Here is a 26,162-nt window from a genome sequence, read left to right as displayed (position 1 = left end):
CAATGTGCATATTATGTACTGCGTATAAAGCCCAGAAGAAGAATGAAAACTCGTAACTTCCTTTAACGCTATAGCGCCGCCCAGAAACCCCTGTCTTTTACAGCGGACAACCCCGTCTGTCTTTCTTTTCGCTCATCATGGCGGACCGGTTCAATAAGGTGTGTAACAGCGCTAGAACCAACATTGCTATATTTGTTTATAATACAGCCATATACATATTGTATCCAGAAATGGAGCTAACTATTGCTCAGTGTTAAGTGAAGACTAGGGGGGAGGTTATTCGTTGCTTTATTTGACACATGAATGGTGTTGCTGACATCGCTAGCTAAGCTAGTCATGCCTTCTAACGTTAGCTAGCTAATTAAAGCAAGCTAGTCTAGCTACAAGGATCCTGCAAAATTAATTGCTGATTCTTAGGCCTTTTTGATAGTGTTTAGATGAAATACCTAAATTTGCCATGTAAGATTTCTCAATTAACATGACTTGAGTTCAACTCAATAGTTGGGTAACGCTATCCATTGCGCGAGCTAATGTTTAGCCCCAGTTAAGCTCTGAACGTTCTTGCCAGCCGGACGTGGCCATGTGGACACAAAACCATAACTAAAATGTATTTATCCATGTTCGTATTTCGTTTTGCTTGTCAGTGATGTTTACCACAGTAACGTATTCGAGTTTGACGACCATGAGAATACTTTACATGCACTACCATCTGAGACATAAAAACAAGCTCGTTGAATCATTTGAACCCCAGGTGGTGGGCAACTAGCTTTTCGCAAATGACTTGATTACGCTTTTCCTCCAAGGTTCTGCTGCTTGATGGCAGAGGCCATCTACTTGGTCGTCTTGCTGCCATTGTGGCTAAGCAAGTTCTGCTGGGTGAGTTTTGGAAGTCCAATATTTTGTCAATTAATACCCATCTCTTAGACTTTGATCATTATCCAGTCCAATGATATTGTCACTTAATGTGTAATTACATCTTGATGTGGACACAGTCATGTCTAGTTTGCTACAACTGTCAGTGATGCTTTTTTAACCTACATTGCTTGAGTAACTACAATGATAACTCACATTACCCTCTGAGATATATTAAATAATTGGCCTGTGTACTTGTCCATATTTCAATATGTAAGTCATGATTTCTCTCCTTTTCAGGACACAAGGTGGTAGTTGTGAGATGTGAGGGTATCAACATCTCTGGGAACTTCTATCGTAACAAATGTAAGTTGTTGTCAGGTTTACTTTTTTGGTTTAATTGTAATGTTGTAAAGGGTTGTGTGGTTCTATTTTGATTCACAGTAAAATATTTTCTCCTAATATTTGAGTTTAACGACCAGTGAAATACTTTACATGCACTACCATCTGACACATTAAGCAACATAGTATATGTTGACCACAGTTGTGAAATAATTGTGGCTGTGGTAAAGCGGTTGAGACTATGGCTTAGCTTGATGGTGTACTGCACCTGTTTTATGAATAGTGAAGTACCTGGCTTTCCTGCGTAAAAGGATGAACACCAACCCCTCTCGTGGACCATACCATTTCAGAGCTCCCAGCAGAATCTTCTGGAGGACCGTAAGGGGTAAGATCAAAACCCCTCCTGTTTTTCAGCTCTGACTTACTGGTCCAGTGGTTTGCGTGGATTTAACCTATATGGATATTTATTTAAATGGTCCATATTGGGTTGATGGCATGAAGTACACACATCCTGAACTCTACTTTGGTCAATGGATGGATCCTACTTGACTGTGATGAACACTTATCCCGGATCTGACTGCTGAGTTCAGTCAAGGCCACAATGTTGTGTTGATCTATTAAGTCACGGGGAAGTTACTGTACATTGGGAATTTAAGCATATTCACAATCCAAAATTGTCATGGAACTGAAGTGTGATGTATCCCTAAGTATTGTGATCCCCCTCTTTCCCCCCCCCCCCCCCCCCCCCCCCCCCCCCGGCTTTACTAACACTACGAAATATTGCCAATCCAGTGCAGGGTGACCTAATTGCCTAAATGTTTTGTTGATGGCCACTTTGACCCCAACAGGCATGCTCCCTCACAAAACCAAAAGAGGACAGGCTGCATTGGAAAGGTTGAAGGTGTTTGATGGTGTCCCCCCTCCTTATGACAAGGTGACTGATGTTTCAATAATTAAGTGTAACTCTATGATTGTGTGCTGTCAGTGATGCTACTTTTCCATACATACATTGTTTGAGTTTTGACTTTGAAAATACCCCTGAATCTGAGACGCAATTGTCCTCCCTTCTAATGGACTTGCATTTGTTTGGAGCTGACGTTTATTTTGTTACACAGAGGAAGCGCATGGTCGTACCTGCCGCCCTGAAGATTGTGCGTCTGAAGCCCACTCGCAAGGTAAAGCCTAAAATTAGTTTGTCAAATAATGCCACTGACTTTATCAAAGCTACATTGACTAGTAGGTAGCTGTATTTCAAAAGTTGCAGATTGTGCTAATGTTTAGCCACGTCGTTCTTGAATGACATTGGCTGACATGTATTTAGCCAGGTTGGTATCTTTGGTATCTTTGCTTATTGTCAGTGATGTTTACCACAGTAAGTATTCGAGTTTGACGACCATGAGAATACCTTACATGCACTACCATCTGAGGCATAAAGCAACATCCAAATAATTATTTGAATCCCAAGTAATGGCAACTGTTCTGTTATGATCTGATATTGGATTATGTTAGCCTAATAATTTGATTTGTAATGCTTTTTCATTAGTAATTTTTCCTGTCCTTTGTGTGAACTTGCCTTCCCTAGTTTGCCCTCCTTGGACGTCTGGCCCATGAGGTTGGCTGGAAGTACCAGGCTATCACAGCCACTTTGGAAGAGAAGAGGAAAGAGAAGGCCAAGATCCGGTACACCAAGAAAAAGACAGAGATCAAGCTGTCAAAGCTGGCAGAGAAGAACGTGGAGAGCAAGATTTCAAAGTACACTGCTGTCCTTAAACAATACGGTGTCCTTGTCTGAGCTTGTTCATGGTGGCCTATAAAGATAGATAAATGTTTGACTCGCTTGATTTCTTGGAATGTTTGAGGTGCATGAAGTTGACATGGCGTTCGTTGTGAAGGAAAGTAATGAGCAATGCATCATGACGTGTAGTTAGTTCTACAACAAGAGATGAAGTGTTAAGTTTGAACACAACAGAAGCATTTGGAGCAACATCCAGATTGTACATTTTTCAAGAAGACCGACTAATTTGGGGTATGACATTTAGCACAATCAATTGTGAATCTTTCTACGGCGTCAATTCCATTCAACACGATGGCCATGTGTGGTGCTGTCGGAAACCCCGCTTATCAAATACGTGCGCGCGACTGGCGGTTGGAGAGGAGGCCGCGTCAATTGCCCTAGCTGTCAATTCGCCAGTGTGCAAACCAAAATAAGCAAGAACCCCACTTAGGAACACTCCACATTTGTTATATTGTGACAATTTCAATTTTCAGTTATACTAGGCTTTGTGGATCGGTAAGTGCTTCCTGTTTTTCTGGTATTGTGGAGAGGAAAGGATTGGCCATTGCAATACTGAAGCGACTAACGCTCGCTGGCAACGCTATAGCAGTACTACTAGCTAGCAAGAAAGCTACAGGCCCGTTGGATAGGAGTTGAACAATAATGGGGTAAAACAAAATCAAGTGGCATATTAGTCATACCTTCTTTTCTTAAAGTGTATATCTAATAGCAAAGGACCAATATTTTAAGCGAATTGTCAATTTAATTCTCAGTTGCGGGGTGGTCGCATTTATATACAGTACGAACCAAAACATGACTCGACAACCCCGCGTCCCACTCCCATATATAACATACAGACAGACATGCGTCGTGCAGTCCAGCGAGAAATAGACGTGTCGCTCACATGCAAAATATATTGCGAACGACTAGGAGCTAGCAACTTCCCTAACTTTTAAACTAACTGGGACGTTATTGTAATAGCATTTCATACATTAAAATGCGTTTCAGCATAGCTCGTGAAAAAGTAGCCCAACCTGGACTCGGGTAGACTAAAAGTGAATACGGGATGCTCCAATTGTTACATTTCGTGTGATATGTTAATTTGTGGAGATCCCATAATCCATTTCGCATGTCACGAATTACGATTCGTATGATGCTTTTGTATATAGTGTATGTGGACACCCCTTCAAATGACTGGATTCGGCTATTTCAGCCACACCCGTTGCTGACAGGTGTATAAAATCGAGCACACAGCCATGCAATCTCCGTAGACAAACACTGGCAGAATGTCCTTACTGAAGAACTCAGTGACTTTCAAAGTGGTACGGTCATAGGATGCCTCCTTTCCAACAAGTCAGTTCGTCAAATTTCTGCCCTGGTTAACTGGAAGTGGTGCTATTGTGAAGTGGAAACTTCATGGTTTAGGCTAGGCCCTGTTTTTCCAGTGAAAGGACATTCTAGACGGTTTTGTGCTTCCAACTTTGTGGCAACAGCTTAAGTTCCTTTGCTGTTTCAGCATGACAGTGCACAAAGCGAGGTCCATACTGAAATGGTTTGTCGAGGTCGGTGTGGAAGAACTTGACTGGCCTGCACAGAGCCCTGACCTCAACCCCATCGAACACCTTAGGGGTGAATTGCAACGCTGACTGCGAGTTAGGCTTAAACGCCCAACATCAGTGCTCCATCTCACTAATGCTGTTGTTGTTGAATGGAAGCAAGAACCCGCAGAAACGGTTCCAACATCTAGTGGAAAGCCTTCCCATAAGAGTGGAGGCTGTTTTAGCAGCAAAGGGGGGACAAACTCCATATTAATATCCATGAGATGTTCGACGAGCAGGTGGTCATGTTATACATTTTTTATTTGTTGTGGCTAACATTAGCTAGGTGGGTAATGTTAAAGGGGTACTTAGGGCATTATTGCCAAAATCCCCATCTACTTTCCCAGAGTCAGATTAATTTGTGGATACCATTTTTATGTCTGCGTGCAGTTTGAAGGAAGTTGCTAACTTGATACTCCCAAAACATTTAGTCATTGCGCTAACGCTAGTTAGCATTGGCTCACAAAACTACCTGCATACTGGACACACACCACCTTTTTATTAAAAAAATCAATAATAGCTGTGACAGAAACAGGAAGTTCCGGTGTAATTTTATTAACTCCGACAGATAATTTGTTCGTTCGACATGGTGGGATCTTTTTTTGTCAGTAAAAATGTGCAAATATGTGCAAATATTGATATAATAACCATCATATGAAAGTGAATTTGGAGTCATGCGATGTGTGGTGTCGTCATTCCACTACGACTCTGGAAACCATGTAGTATATTAGGCTTCAGATGAAATAAATTATGAGCTTCACATGGTGGTGAAAGTGCACGGTAATGAGGTTGATGCTGCTTTCCAATAAATATTGAGGGTTTTATTCTGGTAACATGATGATCTATGCTTGACGGTCGTTTGACAAATATAAATATTCTCCCTCTTATCCATAACAATTTCATTAAGTAGACTAGACAACCCGCACGCCTACTCGCACTGTAACTGCAAGCTGTTGGCTAGAGCGCAGGTGCCAAAACCAGATTAGGCACATTTGCTATTTAACGCAACAGTTTTTGAGACAACTATCTGTAGAGTTAACAATGCAGTGGAAACACACTTAATTTTAGATTTGTATTTGATGCATGAAAACTTAATCTAAAAAGTATATTTTGTGTGCACTACTTCATCACGTGCTGATTTTTATCCACAACAAGTCCATTTGGTGGAAACATACCACTGGTGGAAAAATGCGCAAATTTTTTAAAATGCAGATTTTAGAATATTCACATGAAAATCTGTCATCAATTGTATGGAAACCTAGCAACTGGCACTTAACTCCTGCTTTGTTTGCAGTGTAGATAGCTAATATGCCAAGTTCAACTTCCTATTTTTCCCATTTGAAATATGCATCCACTGAATTTCTGTTGATTTAGGTCTGATCATTCTTTCTCTGCGGAGGTTTATTGGGCTATTGTACGACGGTAACATTAGCTAGGTCAAGTGGCAATGGCAAATAATTGTTAGTAAGGCCTACTTTAATGCAGAACAGTTGCATTTGACCCTTTATCTAACATGTTCATATCCATAATTGGGCAGACAATACTATTATACTGTTTGTAGAGTAGCTAGTATAGTATTATGTCTTTCATATTGTTTGTGAATTAATGTGCGGCATGTATATCTCCTTCATGTGGTTTCTAGTCACAGCCATGATGCAGTGATATCTCTTGATTCCCATCATTTGTCCCTTAGGAGAATGGCAGCTAAGGTGAATGGCAGTTCAGCTCTGGTTAAAGAGGACGAGGAGCCCATGGACATAACTGTAACACACACAGAGCTCTACCAGACCCTCATAGACGCAGGCCTTCCACAGAAAGTGGCGGAGAGCCTGGATAAGATATTTCAGACTGGTAAGTGCAATGGAGGTTGTTCACAGTACTACTTGATGGCATTTCATGATATTTCAAAGACCTCATAATGTATAATTCTTCAAGCTCAAGAACACTGTATCAACCGAAGGATTCCACCTTGGTCAGTGGTCATATGATTTAAGTCACTTTGAGTAAAGGGGTCAGTATGTGCATAGCTGTGCAATGGTGACATGCTGAGTGACATCATGTTTCAGTGGCTCTTACAAGGAATATATTACTCTTATCAAATGTGACCCTATAAGTAGAATTTCTCTCTGTCTGTGTGTATAATAATAAAATATTAGGTGGGTTTTTACATTTGTAGCTATTTCACACATACAAGTGTGTGTTATATGTGTGAATTAGGCTTTTGTTTTTTGCATATCCCACACCCTGAGACACCTGGCTGTGACCCCACTCTCCAACGGTATCAGCCATTATTAATGGAGACTCTGGAGCAATTAGGGTGCCTTGCTCAAGGGCACCTCGGCAGTTTTTTCATCGCCTCGTTGATTCGAACCATCGACCTATCGGTTACTGGCCCAGCGCTAGGCTACCTGCCACCCAGTGTGTGTGTGTGTGTGTGTGTGTGTGTGTGTGTGTGTGTGTGTGTGTGTGTGTGTGTGTGTGTGTGTGTGTGTGTGTGTGTGTGTGTGTGTGTGTGGTGTGTGGTGTGTGTGTGTGTGGTGTGTGTGTGTGTGTTGTCTGTGCATTCTAGGACTGGTGGCTTACACTGACCTGGACGAGAGAGCCATTGACGCCCTCAGGGAGTTCAATGAGGAGGGAGCCTTGTCAGTGTTACTGCAGTTCAAGGAGAGTGACCTGTCACATGTGCAGGTGAGCGGTCTTGTCCACACTGTCCCTCAAAAGTAGTTACACAAAGAAGCTAAAAAAATAAAATAGTTATTTACACTTAAAATCTATTGGTGCTCTTTCTCAGAACAAAAGTGCGTTTCTCTGTGGCGTGATGAAGACATACAGACAGCGAGAAAAGCAAGGAAGTAAAGTTCAAGAATCCACAAAGGGACCTGATGAGACTAAGATAAAGGTGAACAAATTGTTTCTTATTTTTTCCGTTAAGTGCAGTACCTTTGTTTTAACAGGGATGGAAATATGTCATGTAGGTCTCTGAATGAATGTATGTGTTGTTGATGCCGTCTAGGCTCTTCTGGAAAGAACAGGTTACACTTTGGATGTCACCACAGGACAGAGGAAGTATGGGGGGCCTCCACCTGACGAGGTGCACTCAAGGGCCCAGCCTGGAATCGGAACAGAGGCAAGAAGCACAAACTTTACTGGTTGTGAAAGACATAGCAATCTCATGTATTGGCTGTTAGGACGATGTCCTCTCAATTATTGGCAGTTGTAAAAAAAAATCTTTGTCACCTAATGGAAATGAATGCTGGTGAAAGACTGTTAAACATCTAATATGCCTTTTCACAAACAAACCTCTTAGATTTCTAGGGAGCACCATCTTATCCAAGTCAAATACAATCAAAGTTACACAGTATGTCTATAATTTGACATTTTTATCTTATCAATGCAGGTATTTGTTGGCAAGATCCCCAGGGACCTGTATGAGGATGAGCTGGTCCCTCTGTTTGAGAAAGCCGGGCCTATTTGGGACCTGCGTCTGATGATGGACCCCCTTCTCTCGGGTCAGAACAGAGGATATGCCTTCATCACCTTCTGCAATAAAGATGCTGCCCTAGAGGCCGTCAAGCTTGTAAGATTTCCCCTTTTAATCACCAGACATAAAGAGCATGACTTGGTAATTAACAGTATTTGCTTTGCTATCCTTGCACCTTGTAGATAGGTGGATCACTTTGTCTCATCATACCAGAGTTATCTGGGAAGTGTAAATGTGCATGACTTACCTGTGTGGGGCTACATTTTGAGAACACTTTTTGTTTATCTTTTTGTTTTAGTGTGATAATTATGAAATCCGGTCAGGTAAATACCTGGGTGTCTGCATCTCTGTCGCAAACAATCGTCTGTTTGTTGGGTCAATTCCAAAGAACAAGACAAGAGAAGGCATATTGGAAGATTTCAGCAAAGTCACAGGTTAGAGAAAGATTAGTACCATTTTTCTATTTTTTTTGTTCCCCTTAAATCTAAATAATGATTTATATTTGGAATATCGGCTGACAAGTCAAAGGAAATTGCCTTCAGCAAGTAATCACACCCCTTTTTCCACATTTTGTAGTCTTACAGCTGAATTTAAAATTGATTCATTTGAGATTTTAGTCACTGGCCTACACACATTACCCCATAATGTCAACATTTTTCCACATTAATTAAAAATGAAAAGCTGAAATGGCTTGAGTCAATAAGTATTGAACCCCAGTTTTACAGCAATCCTAAATAAGTTCAGGAGAAAAATCTGTACTTAACAAGTCACATAAGTTGCATGGACTCACTCAATGTGCAATAGTAGTGTTTAACATGATTTTTGAATGACTTCCTCATCTCTGTACCCCACACACAATTATCTGTAAAGTCCCTCAGTCAATCAGTGAATTTCATGCAAAGATTCAACCACAAAGACCAGGGAGGTTTCCAATGCCTCGCCAAGAAGGGATCCTTTTGGTAGATGGGTAAAAATTCAAAAGCAGACATTGAATATCCCTTTGAGCATGGTAAAGTTATTCATTACACTTTAGATGGTGTATCAATACACCCAGTCACTACAAAGATACAGGCGTCCTCCCTAACTCAGATGCTGGAGAGTAAGGAAACCGCTCAGGGATTTCACCATGAGGCCAATGGTGACTTTAAAACAGTTGCAGAGTTTAATGGCTGTGATAGACAACTGATGGTTCAACAACATTGTAGTTACTCCACAATCCTAACCTAATTGGCAGAGTGAAAAGGAAGCCTGTACAGAATACAAATATTCCAAAACATGCATCCTGTTTGCAACAAGGCACTAAAGTAATACTGAAAAAAGTGTTTGCAGCAAATGCAACACATTACTGAGTACCACTCTCCACATTTTCAAGCATAGTGGTGGCTGCATCATGTAATGGGTATACTTGTAATCGGTTTCAGGATAAAAACAAAACAGAATGGAACTAAGCACAGGCAAAATCCTAGAAGAAAACCTGGTTCAATCTACTTTCCACCAGACACTGGGAGATTAATTCACCTTTCAGCAAGACAATAACCTAAAACATCAAATCTATACTGGACTTGCTTACCAAGACAGTGAAGGTTCCTGAGTGGCCGAGTTACAACCAACTTGACAGAGCTTAAAGAATTTTGAAAATAATAATGTGCAAATATTGCACAATCCAGGTGTGCAAAGCTCTTAGAGACTTGCAAAACTCACAGCTGTAATCGCTGCCAAAGGTGCTTCTAGAAAGTATTGACTAAGGGGTGTGAATACTTATGTAAATTAGATATTTCTGTTTTTAATTTTAAATACATTTTCGTTATGGGGTATTGTGTGTAGATGAATGAGTAAAAAATATATATATAATCCATTTTGAATTCAGGCTGTAACACAACAAAATGTGGAGTAAGTCAATTGGTAGGAATACTTTACTGTAGATGGAGATTTTCAACAAGTTATTAAGCTATCTGAGAAGATCAGTGATTCGGTATTCATGCTTTAATACCTGCATACTCCACCTAGACATAAAGACCTGCCATTCTTTCTCTGTCTTTTACATTGTAATAATGCACAATTATAATTAGGTGGGTGCGTACCCTTGATCAATTAGGGCTAAGTGCCTTGCTCAAGTGCATATCGGCATATGCTTTATTTAGCTTGGGGATTCGAACCAGCAACCTTTTGGTTACTGTCTCAACGCTTTTAATTAACTGCTAGGCTACCTGCCGCCGTACTGTACCGTTTGGTACAGCCCTGTGTGTTCTGATATTCACCCTAAAAGATTACATTAATCATGAAACTTACCGGAGATACACTTGACAACCACCCAGTGACGACATATCCTAGTCAATCATATTATACGATCAGTGTAATGGAAGCTTGTCTAGGAATTTTTTGACCATGCACTTCTGTTTGCTTCCACCAGAGAGCCTCATGGAGGTGATACTCTACCACCAGCCAGATGACAAAAAGAAAAATCGTGGCTTCTGTTTCTTGGAATACGAGGACCACAAGTCTGCAGCCCAGGCCCGTCGGCGCCTCATGAGCGGCAAGGTGAAGGTGTGGGGGAACCCTGTTACTGTTGAGTGGGCAGACCCAGTAGACGAACCGGATCCAGAGATTATGGCAAAGGTGAGATCTTAAAGACCTGCACCTCTGGGGTCTAGTGTCTGAACACAGCAAAGCGATGATAAATCACAGATACTAGGGTGTAGAGAAAATATGCAGATATCTTTCATTTAGAAATAAAATGGTCATCCTTGGTCAGAGAACCACTTCTAAAGGCTCTCTTTTGGTCTTGCACCAGGTAAAAGTGCTGTTTGTGAGGAACCTGGCCACACCAGTCACAGAGGAACTCCTGGAGAAAACCTTCTCCCAGTTTGGGAAGTTGGAACGGGTCAAGAAGCTGAAAGATTATGCCTTTGTGCACTTTGAGGACAGAGATGCTGCCGTGAAGGTGAGTACAGGCGTCTTCTACGCCTCCTTTGAGTATGCATGCTGTGTGTTTGCCTTGTGCTTATGGAGAATCTCTGGGAAATTCATTCGGGGAAACCCACCCCCGTTTAGGCAATGCAAGAAATGAACGGCAAAGAATTGGAAGGCGAGGAGATAGAGATTGTTCTGGCAAAGCCTCCGGACAAGAAGAGGAAAGATCGGCAGGCCCAGAGACAGCCATCCAGGACCACAGGGTGAGTAGTGTTCGACCACACCTAGCGACACCCAGTCTGCTTGGAGTGGCTGGTGTGACCGTCTTATGATCTGTTTTTGTGTTTTGCAGTGCCTTCAGAAAGTATTCACACTTATTCCACATTTTGTTGTGTTTCAGCCTGAATTCAATTTTCTCACCCATCTACACACAATACCCCATAACGGCAGAGGGAAAACATGTTTTTATTGAAAATGAAATACAGAAATACCCCTGAGTCAATACTTTGTAAAAGCACCTTTGGCAGAGATTACAGCTGTGAGTCTTTCTGGGTAAGTCCCTAAAGCCCTGTTCACACTGCAGGCCTTAATGCTCAAATCAGTTTTGTTTTTCAAATCCATTTTGGATTACTGACTGTCCCGAACAGCAAATGACCAAATCGGATTTGTGTGTGTTCAGACATCAGTCATTTGCTGACGAGGCTATGCTAGATTTCATAGTAATGACGGGTGTGTGTGCAGCGGTGTAGGCTTTTTGGTGGTGGTGCTTGTGCTTCCTATCACTCAGAAGTTATGTAGCAAGCAAAGTTGACAACAATGCCTACCATTAATATTTCCCAGTTGCTTTGAATGTTCAAAATCATAGGTTAAGAACACTTAAAGCCTCAAAGAATAACATGATCCAACTTGATCCAAGCAAGTCCTTTTTGGCTAGCCACAGCATTCAACTAGATAGCTAGGTAGCTATTTAGCTCTCTAGCGCATGCACTAATTTGTTTGTAAACAATTAACAAGCTAGTTAGCTACCTCATGTTCATATCAAACTGTCAACAGAGTAGCTAGCAAGCAACAATATATGCCCAATAACAGTCTAAAAGCCACTTGGGGGCAAATAAATCAGATTTGACCATTCAAACACAAGTCATATGGCCAGGAAACAGATTTGTATCTGACTTCAAACCATTTATGAAACTGTTCCTCAGCCCCTATGGAACATTCACTGTCAGTGTAGATTTGGCCTTGTGTTTTAGATTATTGTCCTGCTGAAAGGTGAATTAATCTCCCAGTGTCTGGTGGAAAGCAGACTGAACCAAGTTTTCCTCTAGGATTTTGCCTGTGCTTAGCTTCATTCAATTTCTTTTTTATCCTGGAAAAACTCACCCGTCCTTAACGATTACAAGCACACCCATGCCATAATGCATCCACCACTATGCTTGAAAGTATGGAGATTGGTACACAGTAATGTATTGTATGAAGTTTGACCCAATCATAATGCTTTGCGTTGAGGACAAAAAGTGAATTGACCCTTTTATTTCAGTATTACTTTAGTGCCTTGTTACTAACAGGATGCATGTTTTGGAATATTTGTATTCTGTACAAGCTTCCTTCATTCCGTTCTGTCAATTAGGTTAGTATTGTGGAGTAACTACCATGTTGTTGGTCCATCCTCAGTTTTCTCCTATCACAGCCATTTAACTCTGCAACTGTTGCAAAGTCACCACTGGCCTCATGGTGAAATCCCTGAGCGGTTTCTTTACTCTTAAGCAACTGAGTTAGGAAGGACGCCTGTATCTTTGTGGTGACTTGGTGTATTGATACACCATCCAAATTGTAATGAATAACTTCACCATGATCAAAGGGATATTCAATGTCTGCTTTTGAATTTTTACCCATCTACCAAAAGGATCCCTTCTTTGCGAGGCATTGGAAAACCTCCCTGGGCTTTGTGGTTGAATCGTTGTCTGAAATTCACTGATTGACTGAGGGACCTTACAGATAATTGTATGTGTGGGGTACAGAGATGAGGTAGTTATTCAAAAATCATGTTAAACACTATTATTGCCCACAGTGTCCATTCCATGCAACTTATTATGTGACTTGTGAAGCAACATTTTACTCCTTAACTTATTTAGGCTTACAATAAAAAAGGGATTGAATACTTACTCAAGACATTTAATTATTTATTCATTTTTAATAATTCCACTTTGACATTATGGGATATTGTGTGTAGATCAGTGACGACAAATCTCAAATTAATCTATTTTAAATTCATGCTGTAACAACAATGTGGACTCAAGGGGTCAAGGGGTATGAACATTTTCTGAAGTATTCACACTTGAGTGTACAAAACATTAGGTACACCACCTCTTTCCATTACATAGACTGGCCAGGTAACTCCATGTGAAAGCTATGATCCCTAATTGATGTCATCTGTTAAATCAACAGTATAGATGAATGAGAGGAGACAAGTTAAAGAAAGATTTTAAGCCTTGAGACAATTGAAACATGGATTGTGTATGTGGGCCATTTCAGAGGGTGAATGGGCAAGGCAAAATATTTAAGAGCCTTTGAACGGGGTATGGTAGTAGGTGCGATGCGCAACGGTTTGAGTATGTCAGGAACTGCAACGCTTGCTAGGGTTTTCACGCGCAACAGTTTCCCGTGTGTATCAAGAATGGTCGACCACCCAAACCAACTTGACACAACTGTGGGAAGCATTGGAGTCAACATGGGCCAGCATCTCTGTGAAATGCTTTCAACACCTTGCAGAGTCCATGCCCTGACAAATTGAGGCTGTTCTGTGGGAAAAAGGGGGTGCAACTCTATATTCCTGTCTGCACAAAAAAACCTGTCATGTTGCCTCTCTTGCTTTGTTGTCACAGGTATGATGATTACTACTACTACTATCCTGCTCCACGCATGCCACCTCAAATGCGTGGCAGGGGGAGAGGCGGGAGAGGTGGATATTCATACCCACCGGACTACTACGGTTATGAGGATTACTACGATGATTACTACAGCGGTGGTTACGACTACCATGACTACAGAGGTGGCTACGACGACCCTTACTACGGTGGTTACGATGACGTCTACGTGCCGAGAGGAAGGGGCAGGGTGAATCGAGGTGCCCCCCTCCCTGCCAGAGGCCGAGGACCACCACCCCCTCGTGGCAGAGGTGGCTACGTCCAAAGGGGGGGTCCTATGGGCGTACCGAGGGGGAGCCGTGGGGGCCGGGGAGGCCCGCCCCAGCTGCAGAGGGGCCGTGGCATCAGAGGGCCCAGGGGGAACCGCGGGTTCAATGTGGGCGGGAAGAGGAAGGCCGACGGTTACAACCAACCAGACTCCAAGCGCCGGCAGACCAACAACCAGAACTGGGGCTCCCAACCCATTGCCCAGCAACCCCTGCAACAAGGTGGCGACTATTCTGGTAACTATGGTTACAATAATGACAACCAGGAGTTTTACCAAGATTCTTATTGGCAACAATGGAAGTAGACAAAAAAATGAACTTTTGATTGCCTGTATGTTAGAGCTGGGCGATATGGACAAAAATCCATATCACGATAAATTGACCAAATTATCAAGATAACTAAATTGAACGATATGTTTAACTTTAAAGGTCCAATGCAGACGTTTTTATCTCAATATCAAATAATTTCTGGGTAACAATTAAGTACTATACTGTGATTGTTTTCAATTAAAATGGTCAAAAAGAAACAAAAATAGCTTCTTAACAAAGCAATTGTCAAGCAAGAATTTTGCTAGGACTGTATGGGAGTGGCTGTTATTGGCAGAGATTTAAAACTTTTTATTGGTCTATTAACCAATTTACAGGCAGGCCAAAACATTTTACTTTTCAAACAGCTCTTACACTAAAATGGCATTATCATAATTTTCCCTGTATTATTCCAACTTCATAGTATGGAAATGTATGTGAAACACAGCCAAATCGCATTTTTAGACTGCACCGGGCCTTTAATGTGCACCACATGTTTCAATATTACCCTTAACTGCTACTACTACTTTGAATGATATACCTATCAATTTTCCCATTAACAGTAACCCATATATCATAATCAACTATAGCAGCAAAATGTCCAGATAAGTGGACGGTGTCGATAATTTTCAGTTTATCGTCCCAGCTCTACTGTGTGTATATATATCAACCTTCACATTCTAAGGAAATGGTAACAAAAAATGCATGTTTAAATTGGCTTAACATTACCCTTTTTGAAATATAGATTGGTTTCACTACAGTAACCAATATGGAGCAAAAGAGTACATATCAAATAATTTGCTTAATTTGTTCTAATCCTTTTTTGCTTTTCTTGTGGCTACTTAGGACATCTTGGGCTTAAAAAGCAAGCCATTTATTTTATTATTTTTAAAAGTAAATTATCATTTATATATTTTTTAAGTTGGCATTTATAGGAAAAAGTGGACAATCATTTAAAAAAATAACAATTATTTGAGAAAGCATATGCAATCATGAGAACTATTCAGTGACTGGCGACCAACCCCTTCCCAGAACCCCCTCCTCCTTATTGGACATTTTCCTCCCCTACCTCTGATAGGTAGACATAGGACATTGCTTGTACAAGGCTTTAAAGTGAGAGCTGTTGCAGAGGTGGGTAAAAAAGGAAAATTAGACTTTTTCATGTACCGTAACAGTTGCGTTAAAGTTGTATGTTTAGCATTTGTTGAAGTAGACAAACTTATGTTTTTCTAAATGTGTCACTATAACTTCAACTATTTTCTCTCAAATTTCCCCTTTTAGATAATGGGTCTGGCAACCTTAATCGCCAAGACAATTTGTTCTTTGTTGTGTTTGTATTTATAAAAATGTTATTGTTACCTTTCAATAAAACTCAACCATACTACAATGAATTATCAGCTATTTCAAATTCAGTCGTGGAATATTTTGATCAGACCAATTTTTATCTCCATGTTTGGCCTCGAATGTGAGATATAATTTTTTTAATGAAAGAAACAGTACAACTACATCTATTGAGATCAAGTAGTTATTTCACTGATGTTGTACTATTCTGTTTTGGGCAAAGTTGAGTGACCAACGCATTTACACCAAACACCTGGCAGTTCACGCTAATGTGCTAGGTTCCTGGTCCATCTATTACCTGGCAATATAAATAGTACAGCATCTTTTTCTTACATTTTTTTATCGTTTTGATTTCTTATTTAGCTACTCTCCCATTTTATTACAACTTAAGTTTTATTTTGTGTTTTGTTTAAGTTTCTCCTTTTATTCCGAATTACCCCAGGTGAAGACGCGAGAACGGCAGCGGTTGAGTGAGTGTGGAACACATCTATTCTCTGCTGTGTTCTTCCCCAAAGAAGGGTGAGCCTGGTTTACCTCTTCACTGCTAAACTGGCGCTACCCCTCTGCTGAGGGGCCTCAGCCCACATCACTTGTTTTGCTCAGTAAAATAATACACCAGTTTGATTACATCAGCTAGTGTCTGATTTTAATTTATGTTAAAAATGACGTTTAGTTTTCTAGTAAACACCTCTAGTAAAAACAAATTCTGGTAACATGAATGGGAATTTCAGCTTAATACTAAGAGGGACACGTGTGAACAAAGATAATGCCGTGGTGTGTTTACTGAGTAAAACATGGAGAATAGCGCTTTCCTCTTATAAGGACTTCAGTCACAAAGCTTCCCAAAACTAGCACTGCCTTAAACAGATATTAGACTACCTTGCCAGAGACCAAAGATGGGTACAGATGATGCATATTATACTAGGTGTCACCTGTTGTTTAAAGTCAAAAGTTCACTGCCATCCTGAATAAGAATTATAAGAGGGCAGACGAAAAAGACTAGCCTGCACTCAGGACAATCCTGTTTTATAGACCTATCATGTCCCAAATGCTCATGTCTAAATTTGGAAAACCAGTGATCCTCTGAACATTGTGATAAATGTTTTTCTGCTCACCATTTTGAATCTCGAGGACTAATGCAATTGGAATATTATGTCTGCTGAACTTCTCATGGAAGGACCACACGATTGGCTAATCTGTTTGTACAGACTGATTGGATCCTGTTGCCTCATAATGGAACTTTGGAAGTACAGATGGACTTCATGATCTCTGATCATTGTCTCTACACTGGCACCCTATCTAGGGTGTACTCAGATATACATCAATTTCAAATTTGCAAAACCTAATTTGTTCAAGGGCACAGAAATTCTATGCCTTGGAGTTGAACCAACAACCCCTTCAGTCATTTGTTTTATACCCTCAGACATTACTTTGCTGATCAGATATGTCTTCTGACAGACTATTAGATGGACAGAATATAGCCGTTAGCTTGCTACTATTGTATTATAGGCAAAATACATTTTGTTTACAATAGGACTGCTTGTCAAGTGTTTATTATTTTACTGGAGGTTAGTGATATTTGATGTGTTAGTATTTTCGATACAATGGCATCTGGTGTGAGTTTTTTCTCTTAGTACAGTTGATGGTCGACTTTTACTAGAGAGAGACATACAATATTTTTTTCTTCCATTATTAATATTGCTTTGTATGAAAAGGAAATGTTTTATACAGTGCGGTCCTAAATATTGACACCCTTGATAAAGATGAGCAAAAATTACTGTATAAAATAATTCAAATACTACAATGAATGCAAATAAATTGGGAAATTATATATATTTTTTAAACGAATACATTCATTCATACAGATCCTTGGTGTCCTTCGTCATGGAAATAATATATTTTCCCACATTGTTTGAGTATAGTATTATACATTTTATATAGTATTTTTTGCTCATCTTTATCAAGACGCTTGAAATCAATTGAAAAACGTTGGTTAACAACATGTACAGAAAGTGTTTTATACTCAGTTTGCAATGAGATTTTGCAATTAGAACCAAATCACCACTGAACCAGAAGTTAAATACAATTGATTATTACCATGCTACAAATGATTCAACAACCAAACAGTGCCAAAGCACCACACCCGACTTTACAAATTCACGACCAAAACTGTTTTGAATCTCTAACCTGTGGTTTAAAAAAAACAGGAAAGGAATCAACAAAATAATCTGATTAATTTCAGATGACTTCCAGAAAGAGTGATGCAAGTACTTCCTTATCATATTTTAACTCCTTGTTTTTGTCACCTGGCTTATCTATCAGGGTGCGTGTCAGAGGTGGCCCCGACCCAGTCTTGTCACGATGTGGACTTGCTAGGTGGGGCTCGCAGTCAGAGGCAGCTGTGAGGACTATGGGGGTAAGTTTAGGACGTTTTCTTCCTAAACCGTTCTCTTTCACTGTTTTTCTTACACTTCCCATTATTCAGGTTTCACCAAATTCCTGTGGGGATTAAGATCCTGAAAGCAGAAGTCAGTTTCTGGGTGAGGTAAGAGAGAAAAGTATCCCTTAACCCTTTACACGTATACGGGTTGAAAATGGCAGTTTTGGGCACTGATAAGCGCTTAAATTGGAACGCAGTGGCTGTACAGTAACATGCTATAAATGACGTCAGAGCACAGGCTCTGCGCTTCACAGCGCTGTGTGGGTTTTGACTGACAGCCTTTCTGAGCTTGAGCACCGCATGCGACAAGACGTTGCCCCCATCTCCCGCTAATTGGGCAACTTTTGTAATTGTTTTGTTTTCTGGGAGAGGGAAATGCTGCAAATTAAGAGGACTCCACAATGTATTTTGAAAGATGAGACATTGAGGATTATAATAAATACTGCTTTGATGTCATACAAGCAAGCCAAGTCCAAATGTGCATTTCCATATCATAAAACTCATGTCATATACAGTGTCAACATTTATGATGACTGTTTGTACAGTTACAAGATGACATAGTGTCATACCCTGGGTTGTTCTGAACAGATGGAGCCTATGTTTGTCTGTTGTGAAGAAAATCTCGCCTGAATGCACCTCATGACTCCTTTCTATGCGCACCAAAATTACAATCTGTTTCTCTGAATTGCTTTGTGAAAGCCTAACACTGTAAGATCATATTTTATAACTTAGCTAGTCATGTTGGCAATAAAACAAGCATTTAACAAGCCCACCTGACCCTGATTGCAATTTATAATGGGCTGTTTTTGGGTTGCGTAAACAACAGCAGTAATTGTGTTATTTGCTGGGTTGTCTTCCAAACAAAACAACTACAAGTGTGCTTGGCCTAGTTCCTCAACAGCACAGCTAGGAGAGCTAAAAAAAAAACCTGAACACCAGTTAGTCCTCTCATTCAAACCCTTATGTTGCACCTAACCCACATTTTCCAGGAATATTCTTATGTTAGTAATGGATCCAGACTATTTAAGATTTCGTTATCAACAAATGCAGCAAATGTCAAATGCACGTTATAAGACCCAAGTTGAGGACAAAACAGTTCACCTGACACAAGACTGAATCCAAACATTACACTGTTTAATTTACAGTGCATTCGGAAAGTATTCAGACCCCTTGACTTTTTCCACATTTTGTTACGTTACAGCCTTATTCTTAAATGTATTAAATCGTTTTTTCCCCGCATCAATTTACACACAATACCCCATAATGACAAAGCAAAAACAGGTTTTTAGAATTGTTTGCAAAATTTCTTATTTTTTTACTGAAATCACATTTACATAAGTATTCAGACCCTTTACTCAGTACTTTGTTGAAGCATCTTTGGCAGTGATTACAGCCATGAGTCTTCTTGGGTATGACAGTACAAGGTTGGCACACCTGTATTTGGGGAAGTTTCTTTGATTCTCTCAAGCTCTATCAGGTTGGATGGGGAAAAATTATGTATTCACCTTATTTGTTGGATATGTAAAAATTATTTACTTAAAAAACAGTATGATATTTCCATACTGCTAATTCTGTGTTTTATGGTCCCCACTCTAGCACCCTGCACCTAGTCTGGGTGTTGAGGACATGGGTTTCTACTAGAGATAGCTTGAAACTGACAAATGATTGATGTTGGTGATAACCTAAAAACTGGCATTCTATAGACAAGATGTGATGTGTGTGATCCAAGAGAGTGATAGCCTAGAAGAGTTTATAACAATGCCTCATTGTCTCATCTTCCTGGCATCTGGGAAACTAAGCCAGGTTGGGGGTAAAACACCATCCTGTGTAGATAACCAAGGTGGCTTATGGGAGATGGAACCATTGTGACGAAGCATTTGTAGGTCCTATATAATATCAGTTTTGTTCATTTTCAGTTAGGCTCTCAGCCTAACAGTCAGAACAAGTGTTGGGGTGACGGTTTCATTATTGCAATAAATAATCAATATTAATAAAGATGATTGTTTGAAGAAATTATCAAGTCTCTCTCAGTACTGAATTTCCATGACACGCTGTATAGCTATTTTCAGGTCTCTCCAGAAATGTTAATGTCCGGGCTCTGGCTGGGCCACTCAAGGACATTCAGAGACTTGTCCTGTTGGAAGGTGAACCTTTGCACCAGTCTTGAGGTCCTGAGAGCTCTGGAGCAGGTTTTCATCAAGGATCTTGCTGTACTTGCTCCGTTCATCTTTCCCTTGATCCTGACTAGTCTCCCAGTCCCTGCCTCTGAAAAACATCCCCACAGCATGATGCTGCCACCACCATGCTTCACCGTAGGGATTTGTGCCAGGTTTCCTCCAGACGTGATGCTTGGCATTCAGGCCAAAGAGTTCAATCTTGGTTTCATCAGATCAGAGAATCTTGTTTCTAATGGTCTGAGAGTCCTTTATGTGCAACAACTCCACGTGGGCTGTCATGTGCCTTTTTACTGAGGAGTGCTGCAGAGATGGTTGTCATTGAAATTGGACGGGCGGCATCTCAAGGATGATCAATAGAAAAAGGATGCACCTGAGCTAAATTTCGAGTCTCAGCAAAGGTCTGAAAATTTATAAAAACCTGTTTTCGCTTTGTCATTATGGGGTATTGTGTGTAGATTGATGAGAAAAAAACATGAATTGAATCAATTTTAGAATAAGCCTGTAATGTAACAAAATGTGGAAAAAGGGAAGGGATCTGAATACTTTCCGAATGTACTGTAAATTAAACAGGGTAATGTTTGTATTCAGTCTTGTGTCAGGTTAACTGTTTTGTCCTCAACTTGGGTCTTATAATTTTACCATAATCTCCAAAATGTTCCCTTTCAATTGCTAAAATGCGTATGCATATGCTTTTCATATTTATTCTGTAAGAAACAGCTACATTTAGCCCTGTCCATATTGGCCAATTTCCACAAGTGTAAAGGGTAGATAAGTTCACTTTGGAGTTGGGAGAATGTTTGAGCTACTTGTAGAAAGAATACAGTCACCCTGATTCTAAATACCCCCCCCCCCCCCCCCCCCCCCCCCCCCCCCTCCAAAAAAGTCCCTTATGTTCTTTATCAAAAGCCTTAGTTTACAGAAACCTACACTAAACACCCAACATTCACTGCTTTTATCAAATGTAATGTATCATAAGGATTGGCAATTGGAAAACAATTTTAGAAGGGAAAACCAAAAATACCTCATTGTACTCTAAATGTGTTGGGTTTGAGCTTACTCCAACACTCACTGCACATCAGCTACCAATGTTGGGAGTTATTACTTTTTTTCTCCTCTTTAGGATTAAATGTATCATTACATGATTTCAATCCAATGCCCCTTAGGTAATTGAAGATTGATTCATTAACATGACTTCACTTGGCCACCTAAAATGGAATTGAGAGAGAAAAAAAAATCTTTGTTTTGCAATTAGCAAATTCATAGCTCCATTCATATTATATTAGCCATAGGCATTTTCCTTTTTACTGCCGAAAAAGGTTTCACATTCAAAAGACCATGCATGGAATTTGTGCATGTAGATCAGAGTAGTATGTTGGAGCCATTATCAGTTTTAATCACTTGTGTTTTAGAAATGATTTCAATTATGACTTGCATGGTTTTCATAAATCCAATTGCATTAATAAAAGCTCTTTAAATGTAGATTAGGAATTTAAGTCAGCACTGTTGGTGCAGATCCAGAGCATGGACCGATCAGACGCTTTAAAACCTGTTCTAGACCACAGAGATTGGTACACATTGACTCCTGTACAGTGAGTGTATAAAACATTAGGAACACCTTCCTAATATTGCGTAATACCCCCCCCCCCCCCCTTTGCCCTCAGAACAGCCTTAATTCGTCAGGTGTGGACTCTTCAAGGTGTTAAAAGCGTTCCACAGGGATGCATGTTGACTTCAATGCTTCCCACAGTTGTGTCAAGTTGGCTGGATGTCCTTTTGGGTGGTGGACCATTCTTGACACACACGGGAAACTGTTGAGCGTGAAAAACCCAGCAGCGTTGCAGTTCACAACACAAACTGGTGTGCCTGGCACCTACAACCATACACCTTTGAAAGCACTTAAATATTTCGTCTTGCCCATTCACCCTCTGAATGGTACACAATCTATGTCTCAATCTTCTCAAGGCTTAAAAATCCTTGAACCCTTCTCCTCCCCTTCATCTACACTGATTGAAGTAGATTTAACAAGTGACATCGTTAAGGGATAATATCTTTCACCTGGATTGACATGGTCACTCTATGTAATGGAAAGAGCAATGTGTTCCTAGTGTTTTATACACTCAGTGTATATACAGTACATTCAGAAAGTAATCACAGCCCTTTACTTTTTCCACATTTTGTTGTGTTCCAGCCATACATTCCTAAAGAAAATCATGTACTTTTTACTCCATACATTTTCACAGACACCCAAAGTACTTGTTACATTTTGAATGCTTAGCAGGACAGGAACACTGTGTAATTCACACATTTCTCAAGAGAACATCCCATGTCATACAGTGGCTTGCGAAAGTATTCACCCCCCTTGGCATTTTTCCTATTTTGTTGCCTTACAACCTGCAATTAAAATACATTTTTGGGGGGGTTCGTATCATTTGATTTACACAACATGCCTACCTCTTTGAAGATGCAAAATATGTTTTATTGTGAAACAAACAAGAAATAAGACAAAAAACAGAAGAAAAAACGAAACAGAAAGCGTGCGTAACTATTCACCCCCCCAAAGTCAATACATTGTAGAGCCAATTTTTGCAGCAATTACAGCTGCAAGTCTCTTGCGGTATGTCTCTATAAGCTCTAGCCACTGGGATATTTGCCCATTCTTCAAGGCAATACTGCTCCAGCTCCTTCAAGTTGGATGGGTTCCGCTGGTGTACAGCAATCATTAAGTCATACCATAGATTCTCAATTGAATTGAAGTCTAGTCTTTGACTAGGCCATTCCAAGACATTTAAATGTTTCTCCTTAAACCACTTGAGTGTTGCTTTAGCAGTATGCTTAAGGTCATTGTCCTGCTAGAAGGTGAACCTCTGTCCCAGTCTCAAATCTCTGGCAGAATGAAACCGGTTTCTCTCAAGAGTTTCTCTCAAGAATTACAAAGCCCAGCTCTGTAGAGTGTATGGCTTTAAGTGGTCTCTGATTAATGCCCTCCTTGCCTGGTCTGTGAGTTTTGGTAGGCGGCCCTCTCTTGGCAGGTTTGTGGTGGTGCCATATTCTTTCCATGTTTTTTATAATGGATTTAATGGTGCTCCGTGGGATGTTCAAAGTTTTTGATATTTTTTTATAACCCAACCCTGATCTGTACTTCACCACAACTTTGTCCATGACCTGTTTGGAGAGCTCCTTGGTCTTCATGGTGCCGCTTGCTTGGTGGTGCCCCTTGCTTAGTGGTGTTGCAGACTCTGGGGCCTTTCAGAACAGGTGTATATATATACTTAGATCATGTGACAGATCACGTGACACTTAATTAAAGTCCACCTGTGTGCAATCATGTAACCTCTGAAGGTAATTGTTTGCACCAGATCTTGTTTAGGGTCTTCATAACAAGGGGTTAAATACAGTTGAAGTTGTAAGTTTACATACACCTCAGCCAAATACATTTCAACTCAGTTTTTCACAATTCCTGACATTTAATCCTAGTAAAAATTCCCTGTCTTAGGTCAGTAAGGATCACCACTTTATTTTAAGAATGTGAAATGTCAGAATAATAGTAGAGTGATTTATTTCAGCTTTTATTTCTTTCATCACATTCCCAGTGGGCCAGAAGTTTACATACACTCAATTAGTATTTTGTAGCATTGTCTTTAAATTGTTTAACTTGGGTTAAATGTTTCTGGTAGCCTTCCACAAGCTTCCCACAATAAGTTGGGTGAATTTTGGCCTATTCCTCCTGACAGAGCTAGTGTAACGGAGTCAGGTTTGTAAGGCCTCCTTGCTTGCACACGCTTTTTCAGTTCTTCCCACAAATGTTCAATAGGATTGAGGTCAGGGCTTTGAGATGGCCACTCCAATACCTTGACTTTGTTGTCCTTAAGCCATTTTGCCACAACTTTTGGAAGTGCTTGTGGTCGTTGTCCATTTGGGAGACCCATTTGCGACCAAGTTTTAACTTCTTGACTTATGTCTTGAGATGTTGCTTCAATAAAGCCACATAATTTTCCTGCCTCATTGATGCCATCTATTTTGTGAAGTGCACCAGTCCCTCCTGCAGCAAAGCACCCCCACAACATGATGCTGCCACCCCCGTGCTTCACGGTTGGGATGGTGTTCTTCGGCTTGCAATCCTCACCCTTTGTCCTCCAAACATAACGATGGTCATTATGGCCAAACAGTTCTATTTTTGTTTCATCAGACCAGAGGACATTTCTACAAAAAGTACCATCTTTGTCCCCACAGGGTTCAATTCTTGGACCGACTCTCTTCTCTGTATACATCAATGAGGTCGCTCTTGCTGCTGGTGAGTCTCTGATCCACCTCTATGCAGACGACACCATTCTGTATACTTCTGGCCCTTCTTTGGATACTGTGTTAACAACCCTCCAGGCAAGCTTCAATGCCATACAACTCTCCTTCCGTGGCCTCCAATTGCTCTTAAATACAAGTAAAACTAAATGCATGCTCTTCAACCGATCGCTACCTGTACCTACCCGCCTGTCCAACATTACTACTCTGGACGGCTCTGACTTAGAATACGTGGACAACTACAAATACTTAGGTGTCTGGTTAGACTGTAAACTCTCCTTCCAGACCCATATCAAACATCTCCAATCCAAAGTTAAATCTAGAATTGGCTTCCTATTTCGCAACAAAGCATCCTTCACTCATGCTGCCAAACATACCCTTGTAAAACTGACCATCCTACCAATCCTCGACTTTGGCGATGTCATTTACAAAATAGCCTCCAATACCCTACTCAACAAATTGGATGCAGTCTATCACAGTGCAATCCGTTTTGTCACCAAAGCCCCATATACTACCCACCATTGCGACCTGTACGCTCTCGTTGGCTGGCCCTCGCTTCATACTCGTCGCCAAACCCACTGGCTCCATGTCATCTACAAGACCCTGCTAGGTAAAGTCCCCCCTTATCTCAGCTCGCTGGTCACCATTGCATCTCCCACCTGTAGCACACGCTCCAGCAGGTATATCTCTCTGGTCACCCCCAAAACCAATTCTTTCTTTGGCTGCCTCTCCTTCCAGTTCTCTGCTGCCAATGACTGGAACGAACTACAAAAATCTCTGAAACTGGAAACACTTATCTCCCTCACTAGCTTTAAGCACCAACTGTCAGAGCAGCTCACAGATTACTGCACCTGTACATAGCCCACCTATAATTTAGCCCAAACAACTACCTCTTTCCCTACTGTATTTTATTTATTTATTTATTTTGCTCCTTTGCACCCCCATTATTTTTATTTCTACTTTGCACTTTCTCCCATTGCAAATCTACCATTCCAGTGTTTTACTTGCTATATTGTATCTACTTTGCCACCATGGCCTTTTTGCCTTTACCTCCCTTATCTCACCTCATTTGCTCACATTGTATATAGACTTGTTTATACTGTATTATTGACTGTATGTTTGTTTTACTCCATGTGTAACTCTGTGTCGTTGTATGTGTCGAACTGCTTTGCTTTATCTTGGCCAGGTCGCAATTGTAAATGAGAACTTGTTCTCAACTAGCCTACCTGGTTAAATAAAGGTGAAATAAAAATAAAATAAATAAATATGCAGTTGCAAACCGTGGTCTGTTTTTTTATGGCAGTTTTGGAGCAGTGGTTTCTTCCTTGCTGAGCGGCCTTTCAGGTTATGTCGATATAGGACTCGTTTTACTGTGGATATAGATACTTTTGTACCTGCTTTCTGCAGCATCTTCACAAGATCCTTTGCTGTTGTTCTGGGATTGATTTGCACTTT

At 40.5% G+C, this 26,162-nt stretch overlaps 2 protein-coding genes and 2 non-coding genes across 10 annotated transcripts in view; all 4 read left to right on the top strand.

The window, feature by feature from the left end:
* The first annotated feature begins 87 nt into the window (after positions 1-87).
* On the top strand, positions 88-3,023 carry LOC139384182 (large ribosomal subunit protein uL13-like). The gene is made up of 7 exons (XM_071128892.1): positions 88-158; positions 804-876; positions 1,153-1,218; positions 1,478-1,579; positions 2,043-2,128; positions 2,310-2,369; positions 2,777-3,023. Exons 1-7 carry the CDS (start codon positions 138-140, stop codon positions 2,984-2,986), a joined length of 618 nt encoding a protein of 205 aa, XP_070984993.1. The 5' UTR covers positions 88-137; the 3' UTR covers positions 2,987-3,023.
* Positions 637-719, top strand: LOC139384234 (small nucleolar RNA Z195/SNORD33/SNORD32 family). Its single transcript, XR_011628824.1, has one exon. It is a non-coding gene; the product is annotated as a small nucleolar RNA Z195/SNORD33/SNORD32 family (small nucleolar RNA).
* LOC139384235 (small nucleolar RNA Z195/SNORD33/SNORD32 family) lies at positions 2,545-2,626 on the top strand. The gene has a single exon (XR_011628825.1). It is a non-coding gene; the product is annotated as a small nucleolar RNA Z195/SNORD33/SNORD32 family (small nucleolar RNA).
* Positions 3,024-3,342: 319 nt separating the features above from the next.
* The window catches only part of LOC139384179 (heterogeneous nuclear ribonucleoprotein R-like), a 40,015-nt gene continuing 17,195 nt past the window's right edge, over positions 3,343-26,162 (top strand). Inside the window, exons 1-15 of one of the 7 annotated variants that reach the window (XM_071128887.1) lie at positions 4,485-4,805; positions 6,260-6,417; positions 7,136-7,254; positions 7,358-7,465; positions 7,580-7,693; positions 7,964-8,143; positions 8,346-8,481; positions 10,458-10,663; positions 10,839-10,988; positions 11,099-11,220; positions 13,840-14,384; positions 15,532-15,584; positions 16,237-16,313; positions 18,117-18,210; positions 18,280-18,339. In XM_071128887.1, the coding sequence (XP_070984988.1) occupies positions 4,786-4,805; positions 6,260-6,417; positions 7,136-7,254; positions 7,358-7,465; positions 7,580-7,693; positions 7,964-8,143; positions 8,346-8,481; positions 10,458-10,663; positions 10,839-10,988; positions 11,099-11,220; positions 13,840-14,384; positions 15,532-15,584; positions 16,237-16,313; positions 18,117-18,210; positions 18,280-18,306 (2,109 nt within the window). In that variant the 5' untranslated portion in view covers positions 4,485-4,785 and the 3' untranslated portion in view covers positions 18,307-18,339. Of the gene's footprint in view, positions 3,485-4,484; positions 4,806-6,259; positions 6,418-7,135; positions 7,255-7,357; positions 7,466-7,579; positions 7,694-7,963; positions 8,144-8,345; positions 8,482-10,457; positions 10,664-10,838; positions 10,989-11,098; positions 11,221-13,839; positions 14,385-15,531; positions 15,585-16,236; positions 16,314-18,116; positions 18,529-26,162 lie in introns of those variants that run through there. The other 6 variants (XM_071128886.1, XM_071128889.1, XM_071128885.1 and 3 more) reach the window with 6 other exon arrangements.

The sequence above is a fragment of the Oncorhynchus clarkii genome, chromosome 25 (assembly GCF_045791955.1).
Source record: "Oncorhynchus clarkii lewisi isolate Uvic-CL-2024 chromosome 25, UVic_Ocla_1.0, whole genome shotgun sequence".
NCBI lineage: Eukaryota > Metazoa > Chordata > Actinopteri > Salmoniformes > Salmonidae > Oncorhynchus > Oncorhynchus clarkii.
This window is presented reverse-complemented; position numbering and strand designations above follow the sequence as displayed.